This window comes from Spinacia oleracea, chromosome 2 (assembly GCF_020520425.1).
Source record: "Spinacia oleracea cultivar Varoflay chromosome 2, BTI_SOV_V1, whole genome shotgun sequence".
Classification (NCBI taxonomy): domain Eukaryota; kingdom Viridiplantae; phylum Streptophyta; class Magnoliopsida; order Caryophyllales; family Amaranthaceae; genus Spinacia; species Spinacia oleracea.
The window spans coordinates 105,537,204-105,555,358 of record NC_079488.1 but is presented as its reverse complement, the minus strand read 5'-3'; the positions used below and the strand labels follow the sequence as shown (position 1 = coordinate 105,555,358).

At 36.5% G+C, this 18,155-nt stretch overlaps 1 protein-coding gene across 2 annotated transcripts; it reads right to left on the bottom strand.

Annotated features, from left to right (window-relative positions):
• Positions 1–1,855: 1,855 nt before the first annotated feature.
• On the bottom strand, positions 1,856–17,052 carry LOC110785167 (general transcription and DNA repair factor IIH subunit TFB1-3). Of its 2 annotated transcripts, none has more exons than XM_021989618.2 (20): positions 16,846–17,052; positions 16,669–16,747; positions 15,518–15,573; positions 15,185–15,257; positions 13,259–13,367; positions 11,314–11,389; positions 11,058–11,156; positions 8,672–8,716; positions 7,830–7,886; positions 7,566–7,721; positions 7,412–7,477; positions 7,078–7,207; positions 6,871–6,927; positions 6,656–6,780; positions 6,384–6,575; positions 6,167–6,280; positions 4,616–4,693; positions 3,055–3,102; positions 2,688–2,756; positions 1,856–2,138 (listed from the first exon to the last, which is right to left on the bottom strand). In XM_021989618.2, exons 1-20 carry the CDS (start codon positions 16,927–16,929, stop codon positions 2,058–2,060), a joined length of 1,794 nt encoding a protein of 597 aa, XP_021845310.1. In that variant the 5' UTR covers positions 16,930–17,052; the 3' UTR covers positions 1,856–2,057. The 2 variants fall into 2 exon arrangements, with proteins under 2 accessions (XP_021845310.1, XP_021845305.1); XM_021989613.2 differs by having other exon boundaries at positions 6,656–6,783; positions 16,846–17,051.
• Between the last annotated feature and the right edge of the window lie 1,103 nt (positions 17,053–18,155).

Genomic DNA, 18,155 nt, shown 5'->3' with positions numbered 1-18,155 from the left:
TGGTATATCTCCTTGATTCTGAATTTCTAACCTGTCTTTTCGAGTTCCAAACTTCCTATAACATATATGGAAAACAATGGGTCTCTTTTAATCTATGAAATTGGTTGTGTAAAATCATAATGGAATTTTAAATATTTGAATGATGGCTGGGATACATTAGATGTTTTTACTATTCTGTATTCCGTCTCTTTTGGTTTGAGTACTCTGAATGTTAGAGGGGAAGGGAAAGGAAGGACCAGATCACATCTGTTTAAAATTGGGATCATTTCTCAGTAGTGATATTATATATTAACAAATACTCACCAAAGGGAGTTGGCGGAATAGTCAGCACATGACAGGTGGTATAGTTTTTGAGTGATCCAACGAAGACTATAGGGAGTCCTTGATCAGAATACGAGTTCATGAACTGAGAAGTGATTATAAAACTCAGCATCTGATGTAAGCATTAGGCTTAAACACCTGATTTCCAAGTCAAATTTGATGGTTTTCTTTTTCCAGCAAAATCAGAATGTCCTTTTGGTATACTTGTGTACACTATTTTGAAACAATTTGATGGTATACTTGTGTACACTTTTTTGGAACATTTTGTGTCATAGTAACTCTGTATCCTAAAACGATCACTTCCTTTGTTCACAGTATGTTCTTGATGCCTGCCGTCAAGGATACAAACTGAAGTTTGCGAATCACTCATCAAAGCCCAATTGCTATTGAAAGGTACATAACATAATGAAGTACTTCGTATATGATTTGTACTCTCTTTGCTTTCCAATTGTAGGGGTTTATGAGTTCAACTAATGTGCTGTTTTGTGCAGGTAATGCTGGTGGCAGGGCTCTTTTATGCTGGTAGCTGTTTGCCGATCAGGCAGGCATATTTAGGATACACAAATTCTTATTTACATTGGGTGTACAATAAATATTGTACACCGGAGTAAAAGTTAACTCAAACTACTTAAAAGTTAAGCTTATATATTTAAAACTACTTTTAGTGATAATTTTTTTTTCATTTTAATAAAACTTATTTCTTCAAATCACTAATAATGTATTAATCATTTAACCCTTTAAAATGTTTATCTATTAACTTTTTTTTTACTAATATAAAAGTTCATCAAAAGTAGGTTAAAGTTACAAAAAAATGAATAAAAGTCATCTTGGTGTACAATAAATTTATTGTACATCTTGTGCGCGCAAGACCTTTTGTTTATGATATAATTATTTGGATTAGGCGGATAATAATAATCGTAATAAAGGCAACTATTATTCTGAACTGTACAACAGGAAGTACCACATATGTATACCATCCATGGGATAGTCTTAGATGGCTTAATACTCAAGATAACAATTGAGTTTTACAGTTTATGTAACAAATTACTTTTTTGTAACTCATCATAATATTATATCCAATGAAATAAAGTTGTAAGTGAGAGTGAAATTGTTGCAGAAATCATCAGGAGTTGTGACCGTTATTTTCGGATGTTTATTCTCTTTTTCATTATCATGCATTTTATGTCCTTGCTTCTAGGTTGAAGATATACGGAGTACTTCGTATTAAGCAGTTCAAGGTATCATTTGCAATTTTCAGTATTTCCTCGTCTTTTTTTAATCTTTACGTTTGATATTATGTATGCAATTTAACGAAGTATAAAATTATTGTTAGGGCTACAACCTTACATGTATAAAATTTATTGGGATAATTTCAAATTTACTGTACGTATAATGGAGAAAGGTCTTATCATCAATAAACAACATCACACGAGCTTCACATTTTTACAGCAGCACCAGCAAAGGGAAAATGCGGTCAGACTCCGTACAATTCCTGCAGAAATTAGCACCAGGCGAAGTTCTACAACAAGGTCACTGAAAACCTCAAAAATTGCTACTACGTATTCTCTGAACTTCACAAGCCAAAATTTTAGTTTACAGGAACAATCAAAGGCATATCTACACCATATTATTGTGACGACAAAATTGTTACAATGTAACTTGTGATTACAGTGAAAAGAATGTAGTAAACTGAAACATAAATTAAATTCTATGGTCAGTAAGGAATAGATAAATCTTTATATGGATCCATTTTTTCCGCTCTTTGCTCTTCTCTTTTGCAAGTTTGCATCATAATGTGCAAATGCGGCGTCCAAAGCCTGCATGCAAACCAGTTGCCCTCCATCAGAAAACAAACATATTACTAGAAGATTTATTCAGGTTCCAGACATCATTTTCTGCAGCAATCTTTTGAAAATTGGAAGTAAAGTTTCCACATAATAGTGAACGATTTATGTCTAATAAAAAACTTATGGTAATCATCTGAGGACACGAGCAGTATTCTGTGTGACTCTGTTCAGGTTGCTGAATGGAAAATATTAATGGGATACTTTAGCAGCTTTTAGTAACTTGTTCAATTTAAGAAAAGCTCAGTGGTAGTTTGATAAGGGAAGAGTCGGATGTCACCATAGAATTTATTAATTCCTCCAAACATCAGGTATAAGTTTCTTGTTAAACGCAGTAATGAACGTAATTATAGGAAAGGATAGTCATTTTCAAATATCAAATGGCCTATTCAATCCTCTCTTTTTTATTCTGCATCAGAATGTGTGATTGCAGCATCTAAAGCATGCATTGCAGAAGCAAATTAGCAAAGTGATTCAGGTTCCATACATCTTCTCCAGGTATGACATGCAGAGTGGACTAACCTGGACCATTGGCTGAACCAGAAGTGAGACTTGATGTCTGAGATCGGACTGCACAGACTCCTTAATTTCCTGTAACTCACGACCAAAAGTTGTGTAAATATCAAATCCATATTTCGTATTCCAAGAAAATTCACGAAATTATGGACCAATTCACATGCAAATAGCTCATTTTAGCAGTCTCACTAAATTAGAAACAGTATTGCATTAATCACTCAAAAAGTAAAAAATTAGTTAAGTTACACGCAATGTTAAGTTACAAATTCCCAAGCTTGGAAACAAAGTTGGACGGAGGATTACAAAATTTTAAGTTATTACTACTTTAACTAGGTACTTTTACAATAATTCAAAGGCAAGAGGGATGTGTTACCTGTAGCTTCGGATATATCCCAGCCATTGCATCTTTCAATCTATCAACCTACAAACTCAAACAGAAACAAGAAAAGGAATCGCAGCATTTAGCATGATAAAAGGAAATTTTTTAACAGTTTAAACAACAAATCAATCCTAAACAGAAACTATAAATTCAGTATACATATATAACAACAATGACAATGACCCTTGACACATTACAGGCCCTGTCATTGCTGGATTTCAGGAGGTCAAGATTTGGTTGAATCATAAAACCAATTCCCTCGCATAAATGTCAAACTAGGAAAAGCGAATCGGAGGGCCTATCAGTAGGAAATAGTGAATGCAAGAAGGAAACAAACTCTCTTCCATCAGAGAGCATGTACTCCTAGAAACTATAATTTCAGGACTGGATTCAGAAATTGAGCAATCCTAAAAGACACAAGCGTCTCTCGCCCACAAGTTAAATAGGTTACCCTATCCTGTACTCTGCTCCTACTTCCCCGTCCACAGAATGGGAGATCATGCAATTTTTCCATCTGGTGACTAGACACCACATTTGCTATGAAGTAGGCCAGTAACGTTTTCATGTTTTTTCACAGATCAATTATTTCCCCTTACATAGTAGGGCCTAAACTGCAATATCCTATCTGCAATTACATGGTAGGGCGGTGTATATTTGAATCCCACTTCTCTTAGTCCAAATGTAGTATACTTCCCAGATGCACTAGAGCATATGTTGTTGGCTATGTGGCACAGAAACAGGAGCAAGAAAGGGGATAGGAACGGATAAAAATAATGAGGATTATCTGGATACTATATTTCTAAATGGTTTGAGGGGAGATTAAAGTCGGCTAGCCTTGTGGAACCTGTCCAACATTTGAGAGTATCTCCAATACAAAAGGCATACAATCTCCCTATCATTCGAAACAAAGGAATCAAAGTCTAAGAAACTAAGAAGCTACACTCAAACAGACTCTATAGGGAAAAACTGGAGAAAGGAGCTCAGAATTGGAAATCAGAATTAAACTACGAGCTTTATGGTCTCAAAAATTTCTTCTGTTTCCGTTAGGTGAGGAGATTGGTGAGCATTTGTCTTTTATGCCAAGGGTGAGTATACCAAAGAAGAGGGAGATTTAAGAGGACTTCAGTATTTATACTTTTTCCCTGTACCTACATCAATCCCAAGTCCCAAAGGCATGGTTGGATGAATAAGGCTTCATCTTCAAAAGCTGAACTAAGAATATAAAAAAGAAACCACATAATATGTAATGCGTTTCACACAATGAACTTTGCTTTCATTTCGTCTTTTTCATTTATACAATTAGGTCATGATAGTACTATGAGCAATTCATGCATCACAATAATTGCCAAAAAATAAAAACAAGATTATGCATCAGAATTTTGGCATGCTAAGCTCAGCTGAAAGTAGAAATTGGTTAAGAAACAAAAGATATGCACTCCAGTAAACATAAACTGGACCTCCAAGTTTTAAAATCAAATTTCTAGAAGACATCCAAGTAAGGAATATTTTTTAATCAAGGTGATCTAAACATCAGTAATTGCAAAATACTTAATACCTTTATAGACAGATGATCTGTATTAATTGGATATGATGACCAGAAGTGCTTTAGCAATTCCTGAATAGATGTCCAGTGCTGATAAGAATGGCAATGAAGTTAGTAGGATGAACATCCATAAAAATCTTCAGAGCCCAAACATGCCACATCAACAATAGGCATAACCACGGAGAGGGACATGATTACTGAGATCCAATATAAGATACATGGAGATAACATGCGAATTATCTTATACTACGTAAAAACAGCCAACTTATGATACTTGCATTACATGACCATGGAAGTATATTATCAAATGAAGCAACCTAACTGACAAGTTGAATTCTTATCATTGCTTATTAAAATAGATTTATATCACAATCACATAACTCCTGTCTCCAGTTATCTAAGCTACCAACACACTTAACACTATACATCCACATTGGTCCCCTTCTGGTGTCCTTCCTCTCGTTGCAAGTATGACAAAACTTGGTTGGCAAATTAGAAACAAAGAAGATGAAGGACAATAATGAAAGAATAAAGGGGGGGGGGGGGGGGGGGGGGGAAAGGGAATGATGATCAATTAGTCAAAATCTTGACCGTAGCCAGAATTTGTATTTACTAAGGTGTTCCCCCTTTTTTCATGGAAAAGGTACTAACCAAGTGGAGGCCTTGGAAGGTGTTCTTTTGACAAAGTCCAGACTATAGTTAGCCAGTTTTAGCATTACACAGATGAAAGATCGCCAAACTTCACAAAACAGAAGAGTTGCAATAAATAAAGAATGGAGGAAGTAGTACTTTTTCAGAAGAAAAATGGTTTAATATGTAATACAAGAAGAAAGCACAGGAGTAACGCCAATAGAGGCAGCAGTAGCACAAGAAATATGATAGTAGTAGCTACTAGCTTATTTATGAAACTCTAGTAATTTAGAAATAAAAACGTTAATAGGTGAAAAAAAGACTCCGGAGTGGTTTACAAGTGTGTTTCAGAGCAAGGGGGGGGGGGGGGGGGGGTAGTGAAGGTAAAGATGACAAAAGCATCTCTTATGAAAGCAAGTAGTTAGTAGACAGTCCAACAGAGGAAGGTGGAAGAACCCTTTTAACAAACAATAAGCACTTAGCGGGTATACTTTGATGTTTTTTAGTAGAGGTGAGAGAAAGTAAGAATATAAAAAGAACAAAAATAAATGAGAACAATATTTAATTTTGTGGAGTCAACTCAAATGAAAAATGAGATTAATACTTAAAAAGTTATATCCCCAACGAGCTCTAAAGTGGGAATGTTCTTATTTTCTCAAGCTAAAACCCCATTACTTCCCTACAGAAGCAATTTGCATGTCTTAATTTGTACGAGGTAGCTATAGAGGTTGAAAACTAGCATCATAAGATAATTGATCAGTGCGGAATACATCCTAACGTATAGCCTAAAACTCCTGCGATCCACCTACAACAGGATGGATGCAAGAAAAATATATTAATATATTTGGTTAAAATCCTCAGACGCAACAAACAGTAAAAAAAATCTTGCAGAAATGAACAAAAATTATGAAACCCGAAAAGATAGTTGCTTACATTTAACAAATCATCCCTTGTCCTGCTGGGCAATCTATCCAGAACAGTTTCCTGATTATTTCTCCCGAGATTATACTTCGTACTAGATATATTATGAGTCAAACTGTTCAGAACCTGTGCATGAGTGTAACAAATTAGAAGTTCGTACATGAACAGAAACACTTACTGTCGCTTCAGAAGCAGATGATAGTGAGAAAAATTGACAGTAAATACACACCTTAAAAGCAACTTCAGCTTTAATGATGGATGTCTGAAGTCCTACAGACTTGATGTCAGAAATGGACTCTCTCAGACAAGTATAAGCTTCCTGCTTGCTAACATGGCATTTTACATATCCAGCTCCAAATGCAGCGTCTCCCAAAGTTTTCAGTGCATTGGCTTGTTGTGAGTAGAAATAATCTCTAGGGTCCTAAACGATATACGGGATCATATATCAGTATTCAGTAGCATAGACAGACTACAAGACAAGTCAATGGAAAAGAACAAAACCTTGATGCAAAGTGGTGCCACAGGGGGTTCGCGAGTTGCTTGCAGATCCTCAATTTCTGTCATTCTACAAACTCTATTCAATCGCTCCTGGTTATTGTTCTTCTCGGATGTATCATTAGCCAACTCTACTGCAAATAGCCATTACCAGCTCAGATTAACGAAAAGAGAGATAAAATAGACAAACGATTAAAATTGAAAGATAAAAACTCACTAACCTTGTTTTGTCCTGGCAAGTGCCTCTGCCACAGTCCGAGTGTCCCCGGTCACCACATCTACAATAAGTTCAACAATACGACGAAAAGGTTAAATTATAATCTCTATATTCTCCTTCTTTAACCTCGATTTTAGATAGTTACTACATAGAGGAAAAATAAGAGATCCCTTTCTCGCAGTTAGTTGGTCAGGTCCTTGAAGCCACTAACCTAGAGTCCTTCCCTCAAGGACAACAGCAGCATGTCGATTGAGATCTTGCATCAGATTTCTCTTGTATTGATCATAATGTGTCTGGGACTCAGCAATTTCTTTGTTTCCATCTCGAGCGTTTCCATGATCCTAGTTAGTCAAAAGAAATAAGGGTAAGAAAATTATCTAGTGTGAACATCGGTTTAGTGTGATAAAAAGAAAGATACCTTCGGGTGCTTCCATAAAAATACAAATTTATAATAAAAGGGGTCTAGAAGAAGGATCTGTGAAACTTAAAGAACAAGAATAAGGGCAGAACTAACTACTAAGGTTGTATGATTATGCTCAATATACCGGAAGGTGGGTGTAATCGTCTCCTTGATCTGCTTCCATATCTAACGTCGGGTCAACCTTTCTTATCTGTACATTTCATAACAAAAACTGGGGTGAAAGTGGGTTTATTTATGGAAGCGTATAACTACTAAGAACATATAATTTTCAAGATCACCTTACTACGAGCTTCACCAGCTAGGATATAATCCTGCTTTAGAAAAACAGCAAGATCCTCATCTTCAGCAGCCTCTGCTGCAGCTGCTACAGCATTCTTGGTGCTGTGAAGATATTCTGCTCTGCAGTATTTAGTCCAAAAGTCTTTCTCTGACATCTGATATCAGGACAATAAATTGCTAAAAATCAACTTAAATTTCAAATTGGAAAGAGCTATTAGATAAGTGGACAACAAGCTTCTAGAAAATAAAATAACTAACCCTACCTTTTTCGGCACATAATTCAGAAAAGCGTGATGAACTGCTGGCTTCTCTGCAAAAATCTGACATGTTTAACAATAAAAACACATTGCCTTAACAGGATATTCCATCAAGAAAAAAAATATTGCTCAAAATGAAGGAAGAAGGTTATACAAGTCATGAACAGAAAACGGTTAGAACAGGACATTCTCACTTGAGCTAACCATAAGTAATAAATGAGAAGAGGGTTATTTTTATATTAAAAAGCTTCATAACTAATTCAAAATTGGAACAAAGTTAGTTTAGTAACATTATTTAGGAAGATTATATAAGTTTCAGTTAAAACAAAATGAATATTTTGTAATTTTTTTCCTCTCTTAAAACTAATATTCCACAAATGGTTTAAGCAGGAAAGTTTTTGAGGGATTGCAACGTGTCAATGTGTCATACTTGGTTATAGTTTTACTGATTAATAAAAATGGTTGTCTCCTATATTGTTGTTTGTATAGAGAAATAATTTTATTTTTGTTTGAGAGATCTTTGAATAATAACAAAAAGGTAGGAAGAAAGAACATATATGGACCCTTTACAAGTATTCAAGTAGCAAGATATAAGTGAGTAACTATTGACCTCTGTAAACCAGCCTACGTGCAATTTAAATGACAATCCCTTTAATTTTTTGTTTTTCATCTAGGAAGGATTTAAGATACTCTACTTTTAAAAAAAAACACCTTTTCTCGCTCTTTAGAAGGAAAATGAAAGTCAACTACATAAAAATGATGTAAAATATCCAGGAAAGCCCAATGTCCAGACATTTTGATAATATCTATCTTAAAAAAGAATCAAGCAAACAATAAGATGGTGATACCTGATGAATGATTTCTGGTGTCAAGTTAAAGGTAACTTTATTTGTCTGAAAGGAATCCAAAAGGAGAAAAGAGAATTAATATAGACTTTAATATGAAGCCATTGGCTAACCATGCAATAGAAAACATGACAAAGGAACTAGCCAAAGCATGAGCAATAAAAGGTATACCCAATTTACAAAACGAAACACTCTTTTCTAAGTTCCCAGCTTGTAACTTCTGTAATTCAAAAAACCTAGATCTGGTAGATTAAAAGGGCAGCTGAGTTCTTAACACCGGCTTTCAAAAGATTTTCGGCATCATTTTGCTGCATCATGGACAGATGACAAGCTAACAATTCATATTTCCCCTTGTATACTCGACAAGGACGAGAACTTTCACTCCACTTATCACATCAACAGAATCCAATCATCTCATTAAGGCCGGTCAGGTGTAGACATAAACAAAACAAGATCAATTCTGAAGTATCATCTTCTCAGTTGTTTAGCATCCCAGAATAGCATGATGCCCTATTTACAATTTACATACTATCCTAGTCAAGTTCGGTACTATCCTAGTCAAATTCGGCTTTAGAAATAAAAGTTTGAACAGAAATTTGCAACCACATAAACAATAAAAGACTGTCCAAAATAGACACAAATTAATAAGTCGTACACAGTTGTCTACTGTTAAAGAAGAATAAGACAAAATGTCTTGACAAGACATCCAAAAGAAGTACGCCTTTTTATGATGAATACTTGCCAGAACATGGCAAGGAAAATTTCTCTAGCATTCATTCCCAAACTCAAGCTCTCTACCAAATAAACAATGTACTAGGAATCCAAAGAATATCTGCTTTACACAAAGAAGGGAACCACGTGTCTCCAGAAAGTCCAACAGAATATTGTAGAAAATAGCCTGTGAAGAATGATCGGTTACTGCTATAAAAAGAAAAGATAGATTGTAGATGGCTTAAAGCTCAGAAAATCACATCCAAGGGTGGTAAGGAGCCTAGCCTAGTCATGAGCTACATAAACTGAGCTAGATCAAATTTCATTCAAAGCTCTACTTGAAATTGAAATAAACTAAGCTCGACTGAAAAGGCTCCATCACAAGATTCAAAAAGAATAAGTCTGACAACAGATATACCTTGAGTAGAGGTACAAATTCCATAAACTACTTATAAGGACCTCAAACTATTAGCAAAAATTTAAAAATAGGAACTAAGATTATACTCGGGCAGTCGGGCACATATCCAAGTCTAAGTTGGATCTAGTGTCCCTGTGGTTGTTCAAAATCGAAGTTGTACCCATTATTTTTAACTTATGCCCCTATGGTTTTAAAGTTGTCAAAGTTGTATCCTTACCATTAACCTTCCTGAATGGAGACGTTAAATTGGTTAATCTTTTTTTTTTTTTTTTGCTTTTTGCAATGGCTCGTCCAAGGCTTGCTTATCACCACGACACCACCAACACAATATTTCTCCATCACAAAATGAACTCAGGCAACCACCAACCACCAAGACACCACCGCTAGTACTCTCCTTTGAACTCATTTTCCCTTCTGCAGCCAACAACAAGGTCGAAGGTGAGACAGAAGATCAAAGAGGAGGAAGGTACTGAGGAGGCGGTGGGAGAGGGGCTGGACGGCGATAGAAGGGAAGGAGATATGAGGTACAGCAGCAGCGAGGATAGCCAACAGGTCGAAGAGGAGGAAGGCATAAATGGTGCATATTAAATATAAAATAAAAAAAGGGGGGGGGGGGGGGGGGGGGAAGCTAGCGTAAATAACTAAAAACTAGCATGCGAGTTTTTTTTCAAAGTTTAAGGGTACCACCATGTGGACTTTTTGAAAATGATGGATACAACTCAGGAAATCCCTTTTTTTTTGTATCAATCTACTCATTATCCTACCTACTAGTTATAAGCTTTCCAGGCATGACAACTCTGCTTACAAATGTCACACAAAATCCCTACAAAAAACTAGACAAGAACATTGATACTTCTAGAAAATCCCTTGATAAAATCCACAACCTCGAATTCTAAAATTTCCACGAGAATCACAGCAGTAAGAAAAGAGTTGATCCATGAAGAAAATAGTTGCAAGCAGAGAAGAAAGCACCATCACTTGTCATCAATGTCAGAGATGATCCATGAAGGTTCACTTTCTTTGCGAATTCAAACAAAAGAGAAAGCACAATATTATTATTATTATGTAAGTTGCAAAGAGACAGACAGAAGCCCCCCTCCCCCAAAAACAGTGAGCACATGCACACACACACACACACACACACACACATTAACACCAATTCATCATGACAAAAAGTCACTCAGGTGTCAGTCTCTGATTTTCTAATCCAGCACACACGACTTCAGAAAGAGAGTGAGAGAAAGAGATATTATACAGTACCCGACCATCTGTTAGAGGTTTGATGTCGGAAATCATAGCACTTTTAAATCCCACTCGCTGGGTCGAAGATGTTCTTTTACGTCCTCCATCTAATAATTTCTGCAGAGAGACATCATCAGGAGAAGGGGAAAGAAAGTACTTACTGTTTGATTTTGACAAAGAAAAAATTACTAGGAGAGTCAACACATGGAGAAAGCACTAGCTAACAGTAATATAGAGAAAATATCTGGTGAACACAGTCGAAGTGAAAATTTACCTTTCTAGTTGCCCAGAACTCATCCTCTGTCAAAATTCCACCAATAACCAACTGCTTATGTAGTTTCATCAGCTCACTGCAATAACAACCAATATCAATATCAAATAAACCTTGTGGAAACTAAACATGAGAAAAAAATGAGCTTATGTGAACCAGATTTGCTATTCCTAAGCACTGTTTCATTACATGGTTAGCTTGCCAAGGCAGAATTCAAGCAACAACAACAAAGCCTTAGTCCCAAAATGATTTGGGGTCGGCTAACATGAATCGCCGTAGGAGATCGTCATTGTCACCAATCAAACCAGAAAGGAGCAGGAAGTAAAAAAGAAAAAACAAGGAAGAGAAAGTGGAATTAATGAAAGTAAGATAAGAGGAAAATGTATCTAATAGGCAGAATTCAAACAAAAGAAAAAATGTACGGAGTAAGTATATAATAGGCATTATCAGTCTTGCCTTATTTGTGGCTCACAGAATGAGACTCATAATCGCTTGCTTGGTGATCGTGAGTTTACTAAGAATTGTGTCAAGGAAAGTTTCAAGTGTATGGGTATCAGGAAACAATACTGTAATCTGGTGCAGGCCTTAATATGGTGCAGAAGATTGTTTTCAGGTTCCCAGTTCAAGAAAAGAATGGTAGTTTTGGTGCTGGTTGCAATAACATACAAGACATGACAAGCTACAAGTTACTATTTACGGAACTCTGTTGTTCCATGTACAGACGGTGCTGTTAAAGGAGAGGAAGCTAATGTAAAGAGTAGAATCAGGCATGTAAATAGGAAGAGAATTTGTATTAGGGATCAATCTTGGTTTGACAGCCAAGAATTCCCTTGCTTAGACCTGTTGTTTTTTGTTTGTTAAGGTGAGGGTGCTGTCCAACCTTTTGTCTCCTTTGTAAATTCCTACTTTTGGTGCATTACCAAAAAAAAAAAACTTATGTTGCCTTTGGATGCTTTTGGTTAAACAATTAATTCTACTATGAACAAATAAATCTTTTTAACTAAGGTGCCTTCATGGCTACCATAAAACATCCTTCATTTTTTTCTATAAACAACTCAAAAACGGCAAAATTTGTCAGGATTCTAGAAAGAGCCTGGGCCACAATATAAATGTTTGCTGCGTCGGAGGCAAAAGCATATGAGAACTGGAGGTTCTTAGTTTTTCCTTTCCCAGGGGTTTCAATCTGTGGGAAGAAGCAACTCGGCGTATTCTTTGGTACGTGAAGGCCAAACCTAATTCAATTGGAGAGTCCTGGATTTAGAATTTTGAATGGGGGTAAGAGGGTTTTGATCTTTGCTCCAAGGACGAGGACAGCTGATCCATGATTGACCTGTAGGATTTCACTAGGGTTATAGTTGCTGAGAAAAGACACAGGTATTTGGTATTCAGGTCACTCTGAGTGTTTCTTATGGTTGAGAAAAGACACAGGTATTCGATATTCAGGTCACTCTGAGTATTTCTTATTGTAGGTTTAGTAATTCATTAGTCATTACTAAAGAAAATGGCCGGTAGGTCCTCTCTCGAGGTAGAAAGGTAGATTAAGTTCAAGGAAGGGTTCTTGGAAATTAATAGCAATGATTTTCAAGAGACTAGGAATTGGATGGTGTTCTGTGAAAATTTTCCAAAATTCAATTACAAAGCAAATCCCACCAAAATTCTCAAATCAAACTCAATTATCATGTTTACTGGAGAGGTGAAGCCGTGAAGGCTTGCTTTAGAATTAATATTTCTAGAGTCCAATGTCCTTCAAAGTTAATTACGCACAAAGACAGACCCTCTCTACCTTAAGTCCATGACATTGACAATCCGCAGGAAAACCAGTTAACCACAGCCTATTTTCAAGTAATCAAGGAATACAACACTGCAATATAAAGTCTTTTTGTTCACACAAACAACCCAAACAGTTCAGGTTCCATTGGAGTCCAAAAACAAACTGTTAGTCTGTTACCTGTCTTCCTGCAAAAGCTTTATCCGTCGCTCCATTTCTTCTGTACTTAGTTGAGCAGGTCCTTCAGCATCCTTTTTGGGAACTTCTGAGTACCTCTCAAGTGCATTGGCTGTTCACAAGGTGTCATGCTAAACATCATCAGGACCAAAAACTTTAACCATATCCTACATTTAAAAATTAAAAAAAAAAATATTGTAATAGGAAATCCATGTCACAAAGCAAAGAACTACATACAACATCATTAAAATTACAGGTCTTGAGAACTTGCTTTGATTAAAATATTGTACCCTAGCAAGTTCGGGCAGGAAAATTGTACCCAAGACCCAAAACAAAAAGACTTTTAATTCTAGCGAAATCATAAAAGGATAATAATAACACTAAACCCATGTCTCATAAGAGGAAATGGAATAAAGCAAGCAACCTGCCAATACTCATTGATCATCCAAGGGAATATGCGGATAGTACAATCATATAATCAGCAATAACTTAAATACCAAACCTTCCATAGCAAAATATCATAAATTTCTACTGATCAGGCTATATCAGTTACTGTTATACAGCAAAATTACTGTTATACAGCAAAAACACCAGCAATTATCCAGACCTCAGATCATTAGAACGTAGAGACAAGAGTAGAAGACGACGGGATCAGGAAAAAAAAAAAAGCACAGACAGCTTCTTGCAGTCACCATTGCCATCTCCGGACCCGAAAAGTTCTTCAAACCAGAAATGTGGCTACCTTCCTAGCATACAAGATCAATTCGGGTTTGCTAAAATGACCAAACACCATATCCTTCAATGAACTCAGTATCCTATTCCATATGCAGAGCATAAATCTTTTTGTGAGAATTTTTTTTTATTGAAATAGTAGAAAGAGTACAGCACGAGGACAAGGTGTCCTGACAAAGTAATCATAGACGTATGCAAATTAGCCCAATTCCAATGTATCTCCCAGATAAAAATATATTTGAAAGCCACAGTTGCCTTGATCCATAAAGACTCGAACAGTGTCACTTTGGCCCACACTAATCCATGTTGGACAGCCACTCCAGGATAATACAGGCATTCTCTTCCAGCCAAACACTCCACAGAATTGCCATAATACTATCATAGAATTACGGACATTTCTGATTCCTATAAACATCAGGACATCAACATAAAGCAAGAAGAGACAGCTGAGAAGAAATTGCACTATAGTACAGTGTACAGCACCAATCTTTTCATCAATTTAGTATGAAAATGATATCTGAGAGTATCTTTCATTCATTATCATTATCATTACCCCATTGCCTCAAAGAGGCTCCCGCAAGAAGCGGGGTAAAGGGGGGTCAGGTGTAAGCAACCTTACCTCTGCAATTGCAGAGAGGTTGTTTCCAATTGACCCAAAAGCGATATCTGAGAGTATCTATTTAACATAAAACTATACGAAGAACTATCTAGCACTCTAGCAGCAACCTGTCCTGAACATCAGTATAGGCACAATAAAGACAATGGCAACCGGATTTATCACTTATACTATTGTACGGGTATTTATGTGCACATCTCCTAGTTCCTATTAGCAAAACAAGTTTTCCATGGGCTTGTGGGCTGCCCAATGGACGTAGACGGACATAGCTTCCACTAGTTTGAGTTCTTGGTGGAACGGATATCGAAGAAGATCCAAGTAATACATAATAAAATTTCATATATACGTAATGGCCTTACAATACATCACATCTGATTTTTATGTTGGAGTGTGAAGTTGTGAACCTCCCGACCCACGAAATCCTTGGCCCACGAAAAGTGTGAAGTTGTGAACCTCCCGACCCACAAGCCGTCAATGATATTAGCAGTAAAACAGTTTAGCCAATAGGTAGTGTTAAATTTGTGAACCTCCCAACCCACAACTTCACACGAAACAGATGTCATAGTTAAATTTTGACTTACTCACGAAATCCCGACATATATTTCTATCGCTGAAGTTCTCAAATTCAAATATATATCCTTCTGATCCTTCACCCTGGAAACAAAGATAACAATAAGAATCAAAATAACATTTTTCAGTGACCAAAAGGGAATCAACTCAAAGGGGAAATTTCTGAGTTACATAGAAAAACAGAGGCATTTTCTATGCAATAAAACGAAGGCAGGACTGATAGATTAGTGCTAACTGTATTGGCTGATCATTGACTAGGAAGAATTCAATTGGAACATAGATTAAGGACCCTGGTCAAACTCTTCTAGACAATTAAAAAAAATATAGCAAAGAAAAACCAGAACCTTCTTTAGCAGATTAAGTAATGCAGTTTTTGATCCGTCTTTGGTGACTCTGTGTGCTAAAAGAACAGGAAAGAGAAGTAGTCAATCAAATAAGTCCCTTTTAAAGCATAAATCACCAAAAATATAATATGAGTAATAGCTAGATGCTAGAACCATGTCAAAATTAATACGGAGTAGAATACAGTCTCTTGAGCGTCATACAACCAGATAATATGAAAGAAAAGTGTGAAGTTGTAAACCTCCCGACCCACAAGCCATCAATGATATTAGCAGTAAAAAAGTTTAGCCAATAGGTAGTGTTGTCTATTTAAATGATTTACCCTCAAACACACGAAAAAACCAGCAGACAAAGAGCATGGTATATAGGTAACTTGTCGGCTGATAACCTAAGAGAGCGCTACTCAGTTAAGAGTGGCTACAGGGGCCTCGTGAAAAAGTTCCCTGTCAAATGTGGGCTTTCGATTATTTGAATATGACCAAGCATTGGGTGTCTTAGTTACAAGCCCTAAATGATCTTAGTTACAAGCAGAAACTTATCCAACACTTGTGTTGAGAGCACGACTCGCTAATTCTCCTTTCATAACTTCCCTTACCCACCACAACATTCTGCTCAGCATCTCCTTGCAGTAAGCTATAATAGTTTCTTCCGTACTTCAGTTCCTATCAGAACTGTTTACTTATTGAGCACTTATAAGTAAAGAAGAATTCACTGGAAATTTACAGCCTCCCTCAGAAGCCAATTACGAAAATGATGGAGTTAAGTAAAAATTACATGAATATTCAGTGAAAACAAATAGGGGGTTGTCCTCATACATCTTAGTCAATTTTTGGATTTATTAAGATCAATTTCCGTCCCTGAATAATGTTAGATAAATCCATCATGATTTCATCAACAATTACATCACATCTAACTCCCAAGGCCCTGAGCTGAACACTTAGTTTAAACCAAAGAAAACTGCAACTCTCTTTTTGTGACAAACCTAAAGAAATCAATTTCTCAAGAACTCATTCATTCAGATAATACAACTAATAAGAAACTAAACCCAAATCTCAATCCCCCTCCCCAATCATATTCCTTACTTTGCTCTAGGAAAGTATAAACAACAATATAAATCATTCACACACTAATCAATCAAAGCAAGAGTAGTTACCTCCAATGGTATTAAAACGAACTCGAAGCCTGGGTCCAGAAGTGGGATCATTGGGAGAAAATGCAAACTCTTCCGCATTCTACAACAAGAAAGAAAAAGATAATACATTCAAAACTCAACTGATTGTTATGAATTTCATAAAAAAAAAACCCAGAAAAAGTGAGCGTGTGTAAATACCATCTTCAAAATTCCAGAGTTTCCGGGAGCCTTAGCAATTTTGTACTTGGCACGCTTAACCACAGTCTCACCACCGGAATTCATTGTTTGATTCAACCGGAAAATTACTCCGATCAAACAAATAAATCCAAGAAATAACAAAAAAGGCTCTCTTTCAAATAAATAGTTTTGTGAAAATATGATGGAATGCTTTGGTGGGTTTGGCGGAGGTTAACAAGAACATGTGATTATTAATTCCGAAAATTGATAAACTGGGCTTGGTTCGGTATTTTTTCAAAGATAGCTGTGGGCTGGCCCAGACCGTGGCCTGGCCCGACTCAAAACGAAAACAGCCCGATCCGACACGGGGACGAAAAAAGAACAGCCTGGCACGAGCATGAAGTTGTGGGTCGTGGGCCAAATTTTTTTCTGAAAAAAGCACGATAATACACAATACAGCCCGGCCCGGCACGACAAAACCACTAAAGTTAGCAAAATTAGGCATAGACGTGACGATCCGACCTGGGCCAACACAAGGGTCCGTGGGCCTGAGCCCAATTTTGAAATTCTTGGCCCAGATTGATGCAAAGTGGGCTTGACGTGGGACGGGTACGTTCAGGCCCATAGCCCGTTGGTTCAACCTGAAGCACTAGTAGTAGTACGTAGTCAATTGCTTATGATTATTCACAGTACGTGACTACTTAAGAGTACTTCTCGAGTGGAGGACTGGAGGGGCCTTGAACTATCGATGTAACTGAACTGCTCTTGAACTAACCGTTTCCTCTTATTCAATATAGCGTTTTAAAAAAAATACCGACATGAATGTTAGAAGTCTTTTGTTAGAAGGGTATTTGGGAAATTTGGTCGTCTTTAGCATTATAAAGGGAAATGGTTCCTAAAACTATCTTAAATAGGTTTAAAAATTTTCTGAAAAATGTAGTTTCTAATTTTCTATTAAACATATCCTTTTAGTCACTCGGTGTATCGTTAATAATAATTTTCTTGTAGTTGGCAAAAAAAAAATGTTCTTTTAACGTTTGAGAATTTTAAGGTTATGAAGAGAAGGGGAGACAGTGTGATGGTTCTGTAATGATATATCCGACGAACTTGATGACCGAAATGAAGTTTTTTTTTTGTGCGTGGAAAGAGTGACATATAAGATATATGAATTTCGGAGGTAGTTGGTTGAATTGAGTCATAAATATCCGTTTGTTTTTCTCGTTTAAAAATAACAAGCATAATTTAATTGGACAATGTATCTCCTTCTCAGTTCTCATGGCTTTCATCAAGGTGATCTTAGAGGAAAAAAAACTTACAAACCTTATGGTACC